Source organism: Bidens hawaiensis, unplaced genomic scaffold, assembly GCF_021521415.1.
Source record: "Bidens hawaiensis isolate Kalapana, Puna unplaced genomic scaffold, B.hawaiensis_p1.1 tig00023406_1, whole genome shotgun sequence".
Taxonomy (NCBI): domain Eukaryota; kingdom Viridiplantae; phylum Streptophyta; class Magnoliopsida; order Asterales; family Asteraceae; genus Bidens; species Bidens hawaiensis.
The window spans coordinates 218740-240487 of NW_027493671.1; the positions used below are offsets into that span (position 1 = coordinate 218740).

General features: G+C 37.4%; 2 protein-coding genes across 2 annotated transcripts; one reads left to right on the forward strand and one right to left on the reverse strand.

Annotated features, from left to right (window-relative positions):
• The first annotated feature begins 3133 nt into the window (after positions 1 to 3133).
• Positions 3134 to 11597, forward strand: LOC143567458 (glycine--tRNA ligase, mitochondrial 1-like). The gene is made up of 10 exons (XM_077053876.1): positions 3134 to 3415; positions 4330 to 4745; positions 4841 to 4958; positions 5291 to 5485; positions 5581 to 5805; positions 5887 to 5946; positions 6022 to 6102; positions 6822 to 7227; positions 7792 to 8033; positions 11322 to 11597. The coding sequence occupies exons 1-10, from the start codon at positions 3134 to 3136 to the stop codon at positions 11595 to 11597; spliced, it is 2301 nt and encodes a 766-aa protein (XP_076909991.1).
• Positions 11598 to 15235: 3638 nt separating this feature from the next.
• LOC143567462 (triosephosphate isomerase, chloroplastic-like) lies at positions 15236 to 20711 on the reverse strand. Its single transcript, XM_077053878.1, has 9 exons — positions 20541 to 20711; positions 19909 to 19935; positions 19409 to 19478; positions 18984 to 19107; positions 18071 to 18155; positions 16825 to 16957; positions 16574 to 16747; positions 16113 to 16195; positions 15236 to 15579 (listed from the first exon to the last, which is right to left on the reverse strand). Exons 1-9 carry the CDS (start codon positions 20709 to 20711, stop codon positions 15523 to 15525), a joined length of 924 nt encoding a protein of 307 aa, XP_076909993.1. The 3' UTR covers positions 15236 to 15522.
• Between the last annotated feature and the right edge of the window lie 1037 nt (positions 20712 to 21748).

Consider the following 21748-nt stretch of genomic DNA (forward strand, 5'->3'; position numbering starts at 1 on the left):
GACCCCCCACTCTGTCCTTCCCGTAACGAGAGATGTTCTGTTTTGAAGGCATCAGCTTGGATCTGTTCTCATCACTTCAGTATACTCGCATCTGGGGAAATACCTGGTCGGACTATCCAGTTTGACTAAGTGTTTCTTCATTGGTGCCATCTGGTTTTAGCTAGATACACGGTTTTTTACGGTTTTTTCGATTCACTGTGATCTGAAATATGTCAGAACCAACAGCCTTCTACTGCTCCGGCAAGGCCCCGTCGTACCGAAATTCTGGACGAATCAATCTATGAAAGACAGGTGTCGGAGGAACCTCGCCGGAACACTAGAATTCCGGTCTTCGAAAACAAGACCGGAGAGGTCCCAACATTTGAAGACTTTGCACCACGCAGGAACACCAGAACCCCGGTCCGGGAAGACCGGGCCGGAGAGTTCTCAAGACACAAAGTCACCGAGATCCGTCGGACTACTCTAACCCCGGCTCTGGAAAACGGAGCCGGAGAGTTTCCCAGATACGATGGGGACGAAACGAGAACTTATCAAGCCAGATCTGGTAAAAGCACTCTCACCCCAGAAGAGTGGAACCAACAAAAGAAATATCGGCTGAAAGAGGAGTACGAGCGAAGAGTGAGGCGAGATCAGGTCCAAGCCAGGACGCTGACGTACGACTCGCCATCCCCACCTCCGCCACCAGTACGACGTAGTCAAGATCTAGAGTTGGAAGATAACTCTAGATCAGCTGGTCGTTCACTGGCAAAGAGCCGCGAAAGAAGTTACCATAGCCAGCGTACTATGTCCCACAGAACTCCACGAGATACTCAACAGAAAGAAACGTTTCAAGAGGAAGATTACGCGAGTGATGGTAGTTGGGACTATGGTAGGGAAACCTCCAACCATCCCAAGCCGTTAGCCAAGCATGCTGAGTACTTCAGCGATGCGGAAGAAGACTTCACCAGGCCATACCGCCCCACTGCATTCGCAGAAAAATCGAAGTTCATTCCGCGAATAGCAACCGCTCCTTTCCAAACTAACATTAAGATCCCGAGCAATTTGGGAAAAATACAACGGGATGACTGATCCAAGGGATCACCTGTTGAACTTCACAGCGGTTTGGGGAGTAAGCGGATGGACCCTGCCCTATTGGTGTCACATGTTCGCATTGATACTAACAGGAGCAGCCAGAGAATGGTTTGAGAAACTACCGGACGGTCAAATCAGCAGCTGGGACGACCTGGTAGCAAAGTTTTCGCAACATTTCAGACAGCAACGTAAGCATACCAGAGATGAGTCGGAAATCCTGAGTGTTATCCGACGAGATAACGAATCACTGGAAAACTTCATCACAAGATTCAACAACAAGAGCTTGAATATTGGTGGAATCAGTGAAGACATGCTGCGGGGAGTGTTCCGAGTGAACGCAAGGAACCCCGAGATGGTCAGATGCTTAACAGGTCAGGATGGCATGCCCCAGACTTGGGACGCGATCATGTCCGCGGCTAAGGTCTTCGCAGCCATAGAAAAGTTGCTAGGGCGAGAGGCACCAAAGCAACAAACAAGAACCAAGCCACGGAACAGTCAGTCAAAAAGGGAACAGAAGGGTTCAATATGGTCAAGGATACAACCCGCGAAAAGCCTTTCAAAACAGTTTGACGCCAGATCACTGATCGGGCAGAAAAAAAAAAGATAGAGCAGCGGGCAAGTCCGATCGACAACATTGGACACCCTTGAATAAAACCCCGCCCGAAATCATAACGACGGAGAACATCGAATTTAGGAAACCTCAACCATTGGTCAAACGGGTAAACCTGAATCCGAACAAGCATTGCATGTTCCACGAGGACATCGGACACGACACGAATGAGTGCATAAGCTTGAAAAATGAGATCGAATCCGCTATCAAGTCCGGAAAACTTGATCATCTGCTCAAAAATATACGACAAGGTCCGCGGAAGAACAAAGCCCCCGCAGACAAAGGTCCCTCACGAAAGCAGATTAAGGATTTAAATGTACACATGATCCAGGGAGGACCCCCTCGGAAGTTCAAGCGGAGAGAAGCAGATGAGGATGAGTGGAAGAATGAACCCGTAATTTTTCCAAGAGTGAAAGGAGGGCCATGCATGAAGCAACCTATAATCGTCACGGCTTTGTTCGGTCACTATCGATCTCAGTATGCCTTCTTCGATACTGGAAGTACATCAGATATAATGTACGAACAGTGTTTTGAGCAGCTAGATGAAGAAGACAAAGCCAAGCTGAAACCTGTGCACGCCCCAATTTCTGGATTTGGGTACGAGGTTATGCACCCTAAAAGGGTCATAACATTCCCTTTCACACTGAGTGACGGGATCCACTCAAGGACCGAGGATGTCGAGTTCCTCGTCCTACCCGCGAGATCCAAACATGACATAATCTTGGGGCGGGAAGCGATTGGTGACTTCAACGCCAATCCTTCCACAGCACATGGTGCAGTGGGTGTCCCCACGAGGACAGGAGTAGCAATCATCCGAGTCAACAAACATTGCTACGCAACAGAGGGATCAAAGCCCGCAAAGGTACCCAAAGAGGCACTGCGGACAGAACCCGAAAAATGTGTCGTCAATCCGGAATATTCAGAACAAACCGTCACAATCGGGGCCACTGTTTCAGAAACGGTGCGCGTCTTCCTGAAACAGTTGTTGATCAAAAACGCAGATATCTTTGCCTGGAAACCTTCGGATATGACGGGCGTCCCTTGAGACATTTCAGAAATTGGTTGCGGGTTAACCCGGCATATACACCGATCGTTCAGAAAAAGAGGAAGATGGGTCCAGAACAGACAAAAGCCATGAATGAGCAAGTGCAAGACCTGTTACACGCAGGGATTATTCGCAAGATTCAATACCAAACTTGGGTCACGAACCCGGTGATGGTCCTTAAAAGCAATGGCTCAAAGTGGATGTGCATCGATTTTAAGGACCTGAACAAGGCCTGCCCCAAGTATTGTTACCCGCTTCCAGAGATCGACCTCAAGGTAGACGCAGTGGCACCCTTCAAATTCAAGTGTTTCCAAGATGCTTACAAGGGTTACCACCAAATACGTATGGCGGCCCGCGATGAAGATTAAACCGCTTTTCGAACCGACCAAGGCACGTTCTGTTACAAGATGATGCCATTCGGTCTAAAAAATGCGGGAGCCACGTATCAACGTTTGATGGACAACACTTTCCGAGGTCAGATCGGGAAGAACTTGAAAGTGTACATGGATGACCTGGTCATCAAGAGTGTAGAAGAAGACCAAATGATTCGAGATATCGAAGACGTTTTCTCCACACTCAGGAAGATAAACATGAAACTTAACCCTTCGAAATGCCCTTTCGGCATGGAAGAAGGAAAGTTTCTAGGAGTGATTGTCACCAGGGAGGGATTCAAAGCAAACCCGGAGAAGGTGCAAGCCATCGCCTGGATGCCCTCCCCATCTTCACTAAAATAGGTCCAAACATTGAATGAAAGACTGGTGGCCCTAAACAGATTTCTGGCAAATCATGCGGCTAAATCTTACCCATTCGTGTCAACATTGCGAAATTGCTTGAAAAAGGCGCATTTCAAATGGACACCGGAAGCAGAGGAGGCTAAATATATTAATAATTTGAGTAATTTGACATCTAGAGTCAAAAAGTGTAGGCTAAATATATTGAGAAATTTGGACAAGGAGTGGAGTGTTTAAAAACCATGCAGTGATACAGTATAAGTGTGTCCAATAATTTTGTCCTGGTAACTTTTTTAAGCTCTAAAGTTGTCTACTGTTTAGGCTTACTGGGATTTTATTAGTGTGCCATAAGAGTGTGTGCACGGTTTGGTTGTGTTGGTTTTGGGCTAAACCGAAACTTTGGTTTTTGAACTTTTGAAAACTTTTCAGTTTTGTAGTTTTGGTTATGGGTTTGGGTTTGGGTTTGGGTTCGGTTTTGGTTTTTCAGTTATGGGTTTGGGTTTCAGTTTGGGCTATAATCTTTTTGTTAATTACCAACTATTTTATTATTATACATTTGGTAAAATATTTGTGTTACTTGCAAAACCAAAACCAAATTGTAAGTTTGGTTTTTTAAAAACATAAAACTGAACTGTCGGTTTTGTTTCAGATCGGTTTTTTCGGTTTCATGCACGCCCCTATACAACACTACAACTACTATAACCAGCGTGGATTTTGAATCAGAAGGAAAATAAATTGTTCTTTATGTCATTGATAGTAAAATAGCAAATTTTAGTATTTGGGTAAAATTTTGGTATGAAGCTTTTTTTGTTGTGTTTGAAAAGTTTGTGTGCATACTAAAGATTCATATCTTTTGGAGATGTTGCATATAGATACCTAATATTGTTGGTCAATTTTTTTGTCAGCATTTTGTACTTGAAGAGGATATGCTAGAAGTTGATTGTCCATGCGTGACTCCTGAGGTTGTCTTGAAAGCTTCTGGTCATGTTGATAAATTCACTGACCTTATGGTTAAAGACGAGATGACTGGTAATTGTTACAGAGCTGATCACTTGCTTAAAGATTACTGTAAGGATAAGCTTGAAAATGACCTGACTATGAGTGCTGACAAGGCGGCTGAATTGAAACATGTTCTTGCGGTTCTTGATGATCTTTCTGGTGAACAACTTGGTGCCAAGATTAAGGAGTATGGTATAGTGGCACCAGATACCAAGAATCCTCTTTCAGATCCTTATCCGTTCAACCTTATGTTTCAGACTCAAATTGGTCCATCTGGTGCGAGCACCGGGTGAGTGATGTTTTGTTACAAATCATATTTGCGATGATTTTACCTTTTTGCACATTTTTTACTTATGCAACAATTTTTTTCTTGATATTGTTCAGGTATATGCGCCCCGAAACCGCACAAGGTATATTTGTTAACTTCAGAGACTTATACTATTACAATGGGAACAAGCTTCCTTTTGCTGCTGCTCAAATTGGTCAAGCTTTCAGAAACGAGGTCAATTGCTATCTTGAGAACTTGATTTCAGATTTTTGTTCTTATAAAATGATTTTTGGAAGTTGATGTTCTTGTAGCTTGCATCATCTTTCTATTTATGCAATGAGAGTTTTTACACTTCCACATATTTGTATAACATTTGAGATTTAAATACATGTGGACCATTTTTTTTCATCTGGTTTGTAAAAAGTATGCAAGTGTAGTTTTTTGTCATAATATGTGATATTATTCTGTCTATTTCGTCTTCAGTATATCATCTACTACTTATTCAAACTTCTGAAATGTTTTTAAATTAGTATTTTGGAAGTTAATTTATATTTTGATCTTTTCAGATATCTCCTAGACAAGGTCTTCTACGTGTTCGTGAATTTACCCTTGCGGAAATAGAGCATTTCGTGGATCCTGATGACAAATCACATCCAAAGTATTCTGAAGTTTCAAAACTTGAATTTCTCATGTTTCCAAGGGATGAGCAAATGTCAGGGCAGTCTGCAAAAAAACTTTGTCTCGGTGAAGCAGTTTCTAAGGTTACCTAGTCCATCTTTTTTGAACTATACCAACTTCATTTTGAACATAACTCCATATAAATGTAATTTATATGACATTGTTCAACTTTCTACAGGGGATTGTGAATAATCAAACACTTGCATACTTCATCGGGAGAGTTTATTTGTTTTTGACACGGTTAGGTATAGACAAAGATCGTTTGCGGTTCAGACAGCATCTTCCAAATGAGATGGCTCATTACGCTGCAGACTGTTGGGATGCTGAAATCGAGTCCTCTTATGGTTGGATTGAGTGTGTTGGGATTGCTGATAGATCTGCATATGATCTGCGTGCACACACAGTGAGTAGCTTATTATTATGTTTTAAAATTTAGTTATTTAAACGTGCTTTTTGTTTATTAAATCTCATTTGTATTTTACAGGACAAAAGTGGTGTAGCTCTTGTAGCTCAAGAGAAGTTTGCAGAACCAAAAGAAGTCGAGGTACTACTTTAATTGTTAATACACCTGTCTAGTCTTTTAAAGCTGAGCCGGTGCTAATATTTAGTTCTTTTTTAGAAACTGGTTATTACACCTGTTAAGAAGGAACTTGGCCTTGCTTTCAAGGGTAGTCAAAAGAATGTTGTTGAAGCACTCGAGGTAATGTTATTCATCTTTTACATCACTCCTTGCAGAATTAGTAACTGAAAACTCAGTAAATTGTATGGTGGTTAACTGTCACTATTGTTGAGATAAAAGTTACATTAACTTTATGTAAAAGTAATTATCTGTAGTGTGGCTTCTTTAATCATATATATTACGTTAAGTATTACTAATTTAGTCAAAATGATGAAAAGCGTTGATGCGACAGCTGGAACTAGAACAACTACAACCAAAAATTGATGTAATATATAAAATTTATGTGTTAGCTGTAAATTTGATGCTTATTTTTCTTATATGTTTGTTAAGTTTTGGTATAATATGCTATTTTAGTTCCAAGTTGTGTCATACAAGTTATGCCAGATCTGGAAACCTGCCAGGATGAGCAAAACACGATCTATTTAGTTAAATGTGCTTGCAGGTCTGACCGAAACAGATCAAACCTTCAATTCTTATTATCCATAAAATTCTATATTAGTTTTATGTCAAAAAAATGTCCTAAAAAATAGAGTATAATAATAAATGATGTTAAACCGTCTACCTGCAAACCTGCCAGGTCAACTGAAACACGATCCATTAGCTTAGCGTGTTTGCAGATCTGGCCGAAACGGATCTGAATCCATTAACACTTAATTCAGACCTTTAATATTCTATTACTGACTCGCATTTTATTTAACAAATCTGGTAAGCTTGAGAACTTAACTTGTGCTTTTTTATAGGCGATGAATGAAAAAGAGGCTATGGATATGAAATCAGCTTTAGAAACCAAAGGGGAGGTGGAATTTGAAGTTTGTACTCTTCAAAAAACAGTTACATTAAAGAAAAACATGGTGACAATTGCAAAAGAAATTAAGAAGGAACACCAAAGAGTTTTCACACCATCTGTGATTGAACCATCTTTTGGCATTGGAAGAATCATCTATTGTCTTTACGAACACTCGTTTTACATGAGACCAAGCAAAGCTGGTGATGAACAATTGAATGTTTTCCGGTTCCCCCCTCTTGTGGCCCCCATCAAATGCACTGTTTTCCCGTTGGTTCAAAATCAGAAATATGAGGAAGTTGCCAAACAGATTTCTAAAGCTTTGACTGCAGCCGGGGTTTCAAACAAAAAAGATATTACAGGTATGCCATTATTTTTGTAAGAGTATTTTCTTGGTTATTTTATGCATTGATTTATGAAGATAATTATCATTTGGGAGTAAATTGTGGTTTTCATATGGGTGGTTAGTCAAAAATAGTTTATGAATTTCTGTTTCACTCTCAGTGAATTAACATTGTTGGTATTCTATTAAGTTGTAGTCACTGTACCAATACACCTTTTAATGTTTTATATTATAGAATTTTATATAAAAGTACAATTATAATGTAATTTTTGTTTTTTTTGGCTGTAATATTAAAGGTATTTATAATATATATAATATAAAGCGATATATATATATATAGAGAGAGAGAGGGATCTCAGTTGAAGGGTATGTTGGTAAATTGACAAAACTGTAACTCTCAGTGTTAATCAGTTGGACTTGACTGCAATGAGAATTAAGGATCAGGTAGTGAAACAGCAAGTTCTAAAAACTATTGGATTGAAATAGATATTTTTTGCTACTCATTATCGTCTTACTATTACAACTTCAAACATAAGTAAAAGGTGAACGGGCGTCTAATATGTTAACATGTTACCATTTGTAGGTACATCAATAGGGAAAAGGTACGCAAGAACAGATGAGCTCGGTGTGCCATTTGCTGTAACCGTGGATTCCACGTCATCAGTGACAATTCGTGAGCGTGACAGCAAGGCTCAAATCCGTGTCAAGGTGGGTGAGGTGGCGGCAGTGATAAAGGATCTGTCAGATGGGCAATGCAAATGGGCTGATATTGTAAAAAAGTATTCTGCTGGCACTTCAGCTAATCTGAAGATGATAGGGTTGTTAGTAAGTTGTTTCTTGATTATCGTATTTAGCATTGGATTCGGCTTAGAAGTCTTGGCTAGGGGTGAGCAATAACCGAACCAAAATTAACTGAAAATCGGCATCGGTTATTTTTTGTAACCTCGGTTTACCAAAATTAACCGAATCGAATTGCAGCATTAATATTTTCATATAGTTCTAGCTTTTTACCTTTGTTTCATGTATATTATGTTTCTTTACCACTATTTCATGTACTTATACCTCCATTTCATGTATATATATATATCTCTATTTCATGTATTTATACCAAGTGTTAACCAATTCTAAAATATTATGTGAAACACACTACGATAAAACAGAAGGTTTACTTGTTAGTGATCTTTTACAAGTTAGACTATGGTTTGGCAAATTGAACAAACCTGCTGGGTTTAAACCCGAAATGAAACTTGTGACATCTTTTAAAAGTTGGGTGAATCACTTAAGGATAAGCCGGTCAAAACCAAAATGTGTCATTCAAATTTGTTAAAGCATATTTAAAGAGTAATCATAATCGAACTGAACTAGTGGAAAGCTGAATTATTAGTTATAAAAGTTTGGGATATTGGGTTTTAATAATCCCAACTTTGATCTATCGGTAGATGTCAATCCCAACGTAAGAAATGGTTTCTGGCAATCTCAACTTTCCACATGTTTTTTTCTATCGAGTCTTTTCCTAATGAGGTCTAACTCCGATAGTTTTCGATGACGTGGATGATGACATGGATAATTTTAGGTCCACCATCTAAAAATAATCAAATAAAAAGAGATTTGGACCTACCACCATCACCTTCACTACCCAACTGTCACCACAACCTCCTACCATCACCAGTCGGCAGTCAAGATCCTCACCGCCAGCGAATAACAACGGACACATCGACATTGCTCCCGTCAATCACCGACTATCTCATCCTCAATCGCCGCTCACATTGTCTCGAACAACAGCACCCCAACGTCTTTTTCAGTCAACGGCACTATGTGGGTCAGTTGCTTATCTCTTTTGGCTGTGATGATGCTCCACCACCTCCACCTGTCGCCGTCTGAACTTTGTTCATCAGGAGATCCGAAGTTTTGAACCAGCACATGATGAAATTGGGTGGCTTTGGAGGCCGGAGAGCATTTGATCTAGCTAATCATCATGGATAAAAGCTGTTGGTGTCGTTTTGAAGAGATTCTGAGTGAATGATATTAAACAATACAAACACATTTATGTGTATGTATTCCTGGGAAAATATGAAGAGATTAAGGTGCTATTTGTTTTTGAAGACAAAAACTGTCTGCAATCTGATTTCATGTCTGCAACTGAAGATGTAGTCTGAAGGTCTGCAATCTGAAAATATAATACTGTTTGTTTTATAAACTGGGTATCGTCTGCATAAGCTGAAAATTAGTTACCTATCATACATATCCAGTAGATATAAGTCATTTAACGTCTGTAGACTAGTAAAATAATTGGTGGAGGGCGGTGGACGGTGGTAGTGGCGGACGGTGGATGGTGGTGGTGATGGACGCTGATGGTGGTGGGTGGTGGACGGTGTTGGTGGCGGATGGTAGGTGGTGGTGGTGATGGACGCTGATGGTGGTGGGTGGTGGTGGTGGCGGACGGTGGTTGGTGGTAGTGACGACGGTTGTGGCCGACAGGTGGGTGGTGGTGGTGATGGTGAAGGACGGTGGTGGGTGGTGGTGGTGGTGATGGACGGTGGTGGTGGGTGGTGGTGGCGGACGGTGGGTGGTGGTAATGGACAATGGTTGTGGCCGACGGGTGGGTGGTGGTGGTGTTAGACGGTGGTGGTGGGTGGTGGTGGTGGTAGTGGACGGTGGGTGGTGGCGGTGATGGACGGTGGTGGTGGTGGTGGGTGGTGGTGGTGGCGGACGGTGGGTGGTGGTGGCGGCGCATGATGGGTGGTGGTGTTGCACATTGGGTGTTGATAGGATGTTAAGAAGTGTGAAGATGTGTGAAGAAATTAAACAATAGCTTCTTTTTTAAGACCATAAAAGCAGTTTGCAGATCTTATTTTAAAAAACAAACAGTTTTCAGAAACTTATGTCTGCGCGTCCGCAAACATAAGCCTCCTGCATATGTTTTAATCAAAAACAAACACAACCTAAGTGTGTGGAAAATGGAGTTCCTCGCCTGTCCTTTCGACGGAGGCGATGATGTTGGGTGGTGGTGGTTGTAATTTGGTAGTGAAGGTGGTTGTGGGTCCCAATGTCTTCTTCTTTATTTAATTGTTTTTATGTGGTGGTCCAACATTATCCTCATCATCAACGTTTAGAAAAAAAGCTTGGTGGAAGAAAATAGTTTGAAAGTTGGGATTGTCAGAAATTATTTCTTAAGTTGAGATTGACGTCAGCCAATGAGTCAAAGTTGGGATTATTAAAATCTAATATTCCTAAAAGTTTTATCGGAGTAACGCACTACCAAAACCCACACAGAGAGGTTTGAGCCCCATCAGCAGTTCAAGGTTGGATGTTAACTTGTTTGGTGTTGTCTACAGTAAACGGGGAGGTGATAATTTGGTCTCCTTAGTGAGAGCGGGTTTAAGCTTCCAAAAAGATTGATTAGCATAAGCCCTGTGTGATCACCGTTACCCAACCCTTAATGGGTAAACATGCGTCGATGACCCATCTCTTGTGGATAGGTTAACAATGGGCATGATAGATTTTGAAAGTTGGATCCTTTTATGAAATAAGAAGTATTGTTTTGAAAGTTGAAATTATTAAAATGTAATTTTAGAGTGAATTTAAAATTAGTTTCGTGTAATGGATACATAAGAGAGAAAAGGGTATTTCTCATACAGTTTAATTTACGTCTAAGTTTGATGGGGTTTGGATTTGACGAATATAGATGATGAATCACCATTTCAAAATCAAATATAATATCCAATTATTATCCCTACCCATTTAAAAGGAAAAAAAGAGAGTACAAGTTACATCAAAAGACATAATTATTTTCTTTTCCAAACCCGATGGTCCCACTATCAATCTTTACAAAAGTTGGCAAGGGGCAATATAGTCATTTCAGCACATAAAGACTAATTCTCACTAATACCACGTGCATCACAACTTGTACATATGATTTACCTTACCATCCATCAACTTACTGGATCAATCACAAAAGCAGCAACCTGATTGAAATAAACCAGTTTCCATTAACACAGTGAAGGTGAAATGTCACACACAAGGTCTTCCATTCTAGACACTTTCTCACTAAACCCACTTCCATACCCGGTTCTTTTAATCCTGGGAGTAATATTATTCTTCCTTGGGTTCAAGTGGTACTCGTCATACGAAGAGGCAGTCGAGGCCACTGAAGAAGGCTTCAACTGGCTTCTCTTACTAACCCCACTAGTACTGCTTTTTGCTGTCAAATGGCTCTCAACTGTTGACAACCCAGAAAGGTTTTTGGGGTTTGGGTTGTCGCCGTGGGAGCGCCGCCGGCGGTACCAGATGCCGGCGGAGGGAAGCTCGCCGTGGGGGGTGGCGGCGGTCATAGTGATGGTGCTTGTCTTGATGCAGTTTCATTCTACTGTGGTTCAAGGCTGGTTTTGATTTTTTTTTTTTTTTAGATGTGTTTTAGGTACTGTGGATTATGGTGGGTTTGGTTTGTGCTTTGGGTTTATGTATTGTGAATTTGTGATGTGGGTTGTTGTACATTATGCTATAAAAGTTGTATTTTTGTGGTTGATGTTTTCTTTATATGTTGTGTTCTACGCTTTATAGGTTGTAGCAAGTGTTGTAGAACTCGTTGGCGATTAGTCATGATTAACATTGTTTAATCAGATTGAAGTTTTTATCTTACCAAACTTTATATATAAAGTTTTTAATTTTGACTAATTTCACCCACATAGTGATTAATCGACGACTAATCAAAGAGGTGTCGACTAGCGATTTATCAATGATTAATTGGCACATAGGCGCGATATTTACAAATTCAATCTATGGTCTAAGACATGCATTTTAGGGCGTGTCAAATTACCAGGGCCGTCTCCGAGAATTTAAATGTCTCGGCCGAGCTGACATTAAAAAGCCATTAGGCCCTAACGAGTAACGAAATAAAAAGACTTGTAGACCCAATATGTCAAATGAGTTATGGGTAAGAAAAAATTGGGCTTAATATCTAATAAAAGGATTAAGATTTGTGCCTATTTTATAAAGAAAATTTTAAAAAATTTATATATAACAAAATTTTGTGCCCACAAAAATTAAGCGCCCGGGTTGCCCAACCCAAGAGCCGGCTCTGCAAATTACCTTAAGAAATGGGTGCCGAAACTAAAGTTAAACCTTTACATAGCAAGTACATGTTTACGAATAACTGTATCGAAACTAAGAACTGAAGCTATTCTCGTTTCACTATTAAAGTTCTGTATGTAATGCCTAAACCATTAGTATTATGAATGATACCTCTTAAAAGTGTAAAACTAAAACGTGCAAATTCTTAAACACGGTTAGATTTTAAAATCACCTGTTTGGTTAATTGTGTTTATAAGTCATCCCTAAACAAGCCATCACTAGTCTCAAACTACAATGTGCGAGTTCAATAATGTTAAGAGTAACTAATAGGAATAGAGTAGTTGTCGTTCAAGAAAGATAAAAACAAACCATCGATTAATTGATTAACTCAAAACTCTTGAAATTTACATTAAATTTGTTTGTCAACAAGCTAACAATTTCACACCCATATGCATAATACCACCCAATAATTAGGGAAAAGTTAAAATATAAAGGGAGACAAAAATGAGAAGAGTGAGAAGGAGAGACAAAAGACACAATAACGAAAATAAACAAAAGACACAATTATAACTAAAAAAAAAGCACAATAAATCGCAAAATATAACACAATGTTGACTAATATAACACAATCTTAAGAAAAGAAGACACAATGTCAAAAAAAAGACACAATTAATGAATAAAATGAATACAAAACACAATGATAAACAAAAAGGCACAATGATTTTTTTCCCTCAACATTGTGTTTTTTTTAAGAACGAGAAAGACGGTGGAAATATTTTTGTGTTTTTACTTTTTTGTTTTTTTATTAAATTTTGAGTTATGATATTTTATTTATTTATTTTTAATTTTATAAAGAGTTTTTTTATGTGACTATAAATCTTTCTCATCCTTCTTATTTTTATCTCCATTTATAGAATAACTTGAAGTGAAGTGAGAATAACACTGCATTCTCGGGTTTAAAAGACAAGGAAAAGAAATGATAAGATTGGACAGAGGAAGAAAAAAAAAGAAATTATATACTTAAAAGAGATTCTCGAGTTAAAAGAAAAGAAAAGAAAAGAAAATGTTAATTATATTCTTGAATTAGATCGGAAGGAAAAGATAAGAAAAAAAAATTTAACTTTACAATTATGTTCTCATAGCCAAATGGAAAAGAGAATTAAAATAGGGTAAATTGGTAATATTGTAATGGGCTATAAACTTTCCTTCACAATCCGGCCATATTTGGCAGGAAACTTTTGGAGGAAAAAAGACCCAACTTTTCTTTCCATTCCCTTTCTTTTCTTTTAAAATAAAAACTCAAAAATAAAAAAAGTAAAATTTTCTTATCTTTTCTTTTCCAAACCATTAAATAAAAAACTCAAGAATAGTTTGTTTAAAATAAGAGTTTGCTTTTCTCTCTCTCTCTTAATAATATGCCTTTCTTGAAGTTGAAGCATCTCTCGTAACTTTTTTTAGCTACCTTTCTCACTTGGGTTTATTGTGTTAACACCAAGGTGAAATGCGAGCTTATTTTTCATATGTTTTATTTATTACCATTTGTTTGGCAACATAATTTGGTAAGAAAATAAAATTGTTTACTACAATAAAATTCCTGACATATATCGCTAGTAATAGCTAGATAAATAATCACCAGCAATTCAGCTCGAACAACTATACATATTCATGTCGAGTTTGAGGTTTACGGTTTAAACCGAAGATAGCTTCTTCAGATAAATTCTCCCATAATTTTTCTTGTGATATATCATTAGTTTGTTATGTTAGACTTGTGTTGTTACAGATTGTTATTAACTTGATATTTTAATATTTAAAGCATCCATGAAAGCATTCAAATTCAACTACAATCAAATAAACAAGTCAATAGCCAAGCCACAAGATGGTTCGAGGTACATATTATGAGCTGCTCGATCCCGAGTTGATTTTAACATGGTTTAGCTCGCAAGTAAAACATGTACATGGGATTTATTTAAGTTATTCAAAAAACAAACACATATCATAAACACTGCTTGGATTTTATTACATTTTGTGAAATTTGTGGTACACAAAGCCAGCCATATTAAATGGTTAATCGCTAACCGAATATTATTTTGAACGCTTATTTGGTTTAGTCATCATACGGGTCAGAAACATGACCAAGGCTCATCATGTTGATGGCACGGTTCCCTTTCCTAGAACCCAAACTTAACCACAACCATTGGGTGATCAATTTGGAAGACAACAAAAGGACGAAAACAACAGGTGTTAAGATTAACAACATTTGGAGATATGCTCCTAAGTTAGTTGACCAAGACTTAAAGTTTGAGTATTGTGAGAGAGACAACAAGAAGACAACAATGCCACAAACCGCAACCAAAGGCAGAGGTGGCAAAGAGATGGTTTGGGATCTCCGTCCTTGTTTTGACTCCAACCTTCTATGGTCTGGATCGAATCGGTCCATCTCTTTCGACTCCTCCATCAAATGCACACGCAATAGTGCAATACATACATATAGATGTGTGTATAAATGGTGAGATTGCTTAGCTGATAGGTTGATCTAAGGGTACATATTCTTTGAGTACGGATTACGATTGTAACTACTTTAGCATTGGATTAATTCCCACTCAATCCATAGCCAAAAGTTACTAAAGTTAGCAATTTGGTTGATTTCAGTTTCAGATATAGGTTAAACGTATAGAGCAGTCCGATTATGATTTGGTTAACCGACCAATCGGACTTCACTTTTGGGTTATAACGCATATCAATCATAATTCCTGATTACACAGTGATACTAGTATTAAATAAATAAATAAAAACCCTGATAAGCAGTTACGTTCGCCATCTCATGGATTGTTTAATTGCGATTGTGTAAACGTTTGTAACCGAACCAATATAGTTGGTAATCAGAAATTGAAACCAAACCAAATGTTTTCTATTTTCTTTGATCATTTCAGTTAGATTTCAATCCAGATGATGACGGTAAACCGAAAACAAAAGTGCATTTGCATAAATTTCCCATTAAATTTATTTCAAATTGTGTTCTTGGTATTTTTGAAGTATGACCAAGAGACTTATGGACCAGGGGTTACAATATCTATTACAAATCTTGTGTGCAAGGAAAGGCACATTGTAAATATTGCACAGATATTTTCCAAATTTTTATGGCTTCAGGCGCGAAATAGGATCGTAATCTGAACTAAAAAAAACGATACACTCTAAGATACAACTTGCCCTGAACCCAAAACCAAACGAAACTTGATCATCAAGTTCAAGCAGCAACTTTCTTGGCCGTCACGGAATTAATGATGGTTGCAAAATCAGAACCCTGCATAAAATTCACATGCATTATCATCCATTGACTGGAAAGTATGGAATATAAGTTAGTTTATTATCTGCATTTTAAATAAAAGTGTTAACAGGTCAACCTGGTTGACCCGAACACGATTTTAGAGTTAAGACTAAACTGAACACAGAAATTTTGTGTTAAAGTTTATGTCGCGTCAGAAACTTCAACAGCATTTTGCACATAATTATTGTTTGAATTAGATGTGATAATTTCCAAACAAATGAATCGACTCGGTTTGTGTTTTATCTCAAATGAATCGAACCACAAAAAAGTTGGCTAAAGTTGGAATGGGTTAAATGGGTTGACACTTACAATCCCTTAAATAATTTTATTCACAGATCTAGAATACTATTCTAAAAGTAAAATTTTGTAGTTGTAATTAGCACATTTATTACTTATAAGATGGGAAATTGACAAGTTTAAGCTGCTGCATGACAAGTCCTATTCCCCCTACTCCATTTTAAATGCATTTTTTTTCTTTTTTCTGGAGCCAAGGAATAAAAAAGTAGTACCTTTAAAGAAGCACCACCAACAAGAAATCCATCAATGTCTTCTTTTTTGGCCAGATCAGCTGAGTTGCCTGCGTTTACAGATCCTAGGGAGGTAATTAATCACGCAGCATAAGAGCTAAAGTGCATTTATATGCATACATATATGCATGTAGAGAAGAGATCACAAGAAAACTTAAAAGATACGAGTAAACTTCAAGAATCCCGCTTTTAAATATCAATTTAAAATTAAAAATCATTCTTTGTATACCTTATTAATATTTGTAGTTGGTGAATTACATATGTAACTCGTAAGCTACACATGCGTAACTCTTATGAGATACATATATGTAACTTCATGAGCTACATAACTTTTTTTATTTTTACAATACTGGCCTTATAATTAAAAGAAATGGAAAAACAAATTAATGGTTGGTAGTAGTTTTCTTGATTTTCTCATAAGATGTATGAATATATATTAATACCTCCATAGATGATACGTGTCTTAGACGCAACTTCAGCTGACACATTTTTAGCCAGCCAATCACGAACAGCCACGTGTACTTCCTGAGCCTGCTCAGGTGAAGCCACTTTACCGGTTCCAATAGCCCACACAGGCTCGTATGCGATCACAATGTTGTCCCAACTGGGCACAGCATCTGCACATAATCAGGGATGCATGTTATATTTACTTATTGGTCATATTGGTAATATGTAATCATGATTAGAAGCATACCTGCATAGGCTTTCAATTGATTGAAACAAACTTCAAAGGTTTTGCCTGCTTCTCTTTCTTCCAACAATTCTCCGATGCAAGCTATTACTCCAAGACCCAGACTCAAGGCGTACGCAGCCTTCTTACCTATAAACTGAAATTGGAACTACATAATTAATCTACAAGAAGGTTTTTTTAGTGGTTTACTGGTTTTAGGATCGCCTTTTGGGGTTTGCAATTTAAACCACCTTTTTTTATGTTTTACAATCGCGCCCTGCTTGCGATCCGCGCATATAAGGTATATATGTGTGAACCCTCGGATGGGCAAAAGTGAAATTGCACTGATTTTGACGTTATTTTACTAATCTCGTGAAAATAACGTTAAAAGTGGCGGAAGGTTAATCAGGCATCATGTGGTGGCGTTGATAGTCGAAAGACAAGGGTACATGCACCAATCGGCCGGTGTCCCGATGGTTGAGTGTTATGTGCCTTAGTTCAAGGCTTGATGCAAAACTACTATCGAGCCGGGGGTCTCACCGGAAGCAGCCTCTCTATTCCTACGGGGTAGAGGTAAGGTTGTCTACATCTTACCCTCCTCAGACCCTACCATAGCTTTGCTATTGGTGGGATATACTGAGTACGATGATGATGATGATGATTTTTTATGTTTTACAATCATTAGTTTAGAAAACTTAATATGATAAAAATGATTCATGAATATACTACATATACATAAGTGCATATTCCAAAACAGAAAAAAAACAATAAATAAACAGGGTTAAATGGCCGGTTCGGTTAACAAGGCATTATAGTCAACAACTGAAGCGACCGACTTGCTTTGGTTTGAGCGAGTTCAACGGTTTATGAACACTCATGATAAAACCCAAATCAAACATTAAAATAAAGAAAAATACAAAATAGTTCCAATGTTCAAGATGTAGAAACACACCGCCCCCCCCCCCCCCCCCCCCAAAAAAAAATCCCTATTTATGGTTTTAGTTTTTATCCAACTTGGTCAACAAGAAAAACTAATAAAATGAAAACTAACAATAAGAACTTTTAAATCATAATAGAAAAACTATTTATTTGTCCGTCACTAGTATTTGACCAAAGAAAACAACTCTTCTTTGACGAGTAAAATATTCAACAAAACACCTTTTGTTTGCTTTGATCGGTTCATATCAGCAAACCCTGTCTGAGCCTTATATGTTTGCTTATGAAAAAATTTAATTTTTCACATTTTGTGATTTACAAAAAATTAAATCACCTCGTCATTTTCCTTGAGCACATGTCTCCTCTCAGAATGCCCAAGAATTACCCATTTGCATCCAATATCTTTCAATTGTTCAGCACTGCAATTAAAAGGATTGTAAAGTTATGTCACATCTATTTGTGGCATATGCAGTTTGGCCCGAACGAGTTCTGCATGCTTTAGCGTTTGTAAATTTCATCTAAATGGAAGTTAAGATATTAAAAGTTCAAAGAAACTCATGAATTGTCATTGGGAATTGTTCCAAGAAGATGAGGATTTTTTAATTGATGCTCATTCCAAGGAAATCTTATATATATATATAAATGGTGATAAACACCTAACTCATTTTTTCTATTAAACCAAAAGTCAAACAAAAGATTTGGATTCTTACAAAAGAGGATTAAACCCAATACGTTTGATACGTTGGAGTTGCATGACAACAAATTTGGTTAAAAATTTAAGTTGCATCTTATTTGAAAAAAATGTTACAGTAAGTGTTTGAATTAAAAACAATTGGTCGATATTATTTCAAATGAAATACAAATATTGGTTATTGATTAAATATTGTTTGGTCTTTAGTATTATGAAAACTAATTTTTGACTTCAAATTTTCTTTTGTACTAAAAGACAAATGTAGGATTTAAGATTCAAAAAAGCATATATGTGTATGTTAAGATGATGTCAACCAAAGAAAAAGGGGAATATATTCTCCTTTTGTAAATAAAATGTATTTTTAGTCTGGCAGCTTATATGTGCTCCTGTGTAGGAAAAAATAAATATAATTTTCCAAAAAGGAAAAACAAACATATAAAGATGGCACGATACAACCTTTTAGTTAGTGTGCTGATGGTAGTTAGCAAGTTTTGAGTCTTTGACCATAGTTTATCACATATATCAAGTAAAATATTAAATTAAATAGAAAAAACACCTTATCTCTCCCGTGAATGCTCCACCTTTCCCGATCCAAGAATTTTGGGCAGCTATCTCAATGCGATCGGTTAATGAGTTCTTTACTTGATCAATGTAAACAAAAGGGGGTCCCACAACAACATCTGCACAGTAAATATCAAATATAAAATAATAATAAAACACCAACAGTTTCTAGGAACACCAGAACACGATATACCACAGACATCAAGAACTTTAAAAGTAATTATTTTTTTCAGAAAAAGTTAACACTTGATTCCACATGTAGCATAACAAAAAAATGGCCCGTTTAGTAAATAATAATATTATCGCATTTGATAAATTTTGAAAACCGGTAACATGTCAATATCTTATTTAATGTTAGATAGTCTTGACATGGTAAATCTTGCAACTTAATAGAACAGAGATGAAGATAGAACAACTAACCAACATCAGGCTCCAAAGTTGCACTGTTCAAGTCTGAGACTAGCTGCTTGATAGAGTCTTTTGTTCCATTCTAAACAAAATTACAACACAAATCATTAGATGAAACTACAGCTATGTGAGACAAAAATAACAGTCACGCTTTCAAACACTATGGTGAAAAGATGAACAGTTTCATAAATTCTGTCAGCTGGACTTAGGAACAAAAACTAAAAACCAAGCAGAATTCATAAAGGTTTTACATATACATTCACTTTTGTATACAATGTTTTGCAAGTGATGCGTATTAAAAAAAACATTATATTTACCATTCAGACACCAAGGTAGAAATTCATTACATGTTAATATTTATAATTAAAAGAGCAAAGATATATGGCAGACTTATGGTGTTACAAAGATGGCAGGTACAAAGATTCATTGTAATTATAATTTGGTTGGCAAAACTTTGTGGTGTTTCGGACTTTTAATCAATAAATGAGGAAATAAGAATCAAGGTTACTTACACACTTCCAGTTGCCACCAACAAAGAACTGTAACAAAAGAAAAGTAAAAATTGTTAGTCACTAATGTTGAGAAAACAGTGCAATCAAAGGCTCACTTGAAAACATCAAATGAAATCGTAGTTACATCACTTGCACCTGTCTTGAGAACCAGAACAAGATTCATTACACCTAAGAGTTTTCATAATTCGGTATTTTACATGTTTATATATCGATTAGTCAAAGCTACATTCAAGTAATAAACATGTTTCAAGTGCTGGTTAAATCAAGTTAATCAGCCTATGCAATCTCCAGCCTATGTTTACCAATTTGCTCTCTAAAAACTAACTCTTACAGCATTAAAAATGAAGAAAGTTGTTGTTATTATTATTATTATTATTATTATTATTATATAATAAATAAATTGTCTAAAATTTGAGAAACATTTTCAGAGCAAGAACAGATAAGCATATAATATTTATTTATAGTCAATAAAAAGAGCTGAGCTACAAGTGAACACCTGTTTTAATGTTTTACCAGATAATATATTAATTAATTAGTTAATATGTTTTGTTTTGTTCAGACTGGTAGATGAGACACAAAGAGATAATAATAATAATAATAATAATAATAATAGATAAAAATGATAGTTATACCTTCCCGGAGCCAGCCATGGCGACGATAGCTCTAGAAGGGCGATTGGACAGAGGACGTGTGTGAGGTTGAAAGAAGGTTTGAGTAGTTGTGGCGCGGAGGCCGGAGAAGAGAGGCGGAGAAGCGGCGGCGGCGGACTTAGGACCGGTAGCTGGAGTTAGGTACATCGCCATTGTTATTGTAAACCCTAACTGAGAGCGAATAATGAAAATAGCAGTGACCTGGTTTGTGAGTGGTTGGTTGGTTGGTGGAGCTTGGGACTTGTGTTGGGATAATAATAATAATAATAATAATAATAATAATAGATATTAGATCCTGATACTGTTGTGTTGTTAAAGGTGCCTGTGAAGCGATATCCGTCACCTGTGGTCTAGTGGTAAGAGGTTTGGGTTCTTCAATGGAGACTTAAGTTCGAATTCCACTTATGTCATATTTGGATGGATATTGGTAATGAAGGATTTGAGCTAGGTCTTGTGCAAAGGTTGTCAATTCGAATTCTGAGCCCACCCGGGTTACCACTGTGTGTTACGCCAGAGATTTCTACTCTTGTGGTGGCAGAACGGCTGTCAAGTAGCAGTCGGCGGTATGGTTTCCCGGGGGAACGCCCAAGTCAAACTTTGAAGCCAACGTGGGCCCGGTTAAGACAACATAGTCTGGCCAGAGTGGGGCATCGGGGCTCTCCAAATTTGAAGAGTGCGGTAGCCTAAATATAAGAAAGTCACCGTTTCTAAAAAAACTGTGAAGCGATGACTTTAATGGTGTATATGCTTTACTTTGCTTTGCTCCACACGAGAATCATCACTGTTTCCAGTTCTCACGCTCTTTCTTGGCGCGTGGAATTATATGATAGATGGTAACTAAGTATTGTTTGGTTGAACATCTAAATGACTATTTTACCCCTCTGAACTATATTGTGCTAAAAGAAATATATTTGTTTAGTTAAATCTCTTAATAACTATATGGAATGACCAAACCTTCATTTTAGCCAACCGAAATGTATCTTAAAACAAACTTTCATTATAACCAACCAAAATACATCTTAAAAACAGTTCACCAAGTCGCCAATACAAATAACTTAGCAAACACATAGACAAAACCCCTAAACATCAAACAAGGCTTGAACTATGCAATAATAAACTTACTAACAAAATTTGAAAGAAACAAAATGCCTTGGTCCATAAAGGGATTTCTATCCGACTAAATAACTTGT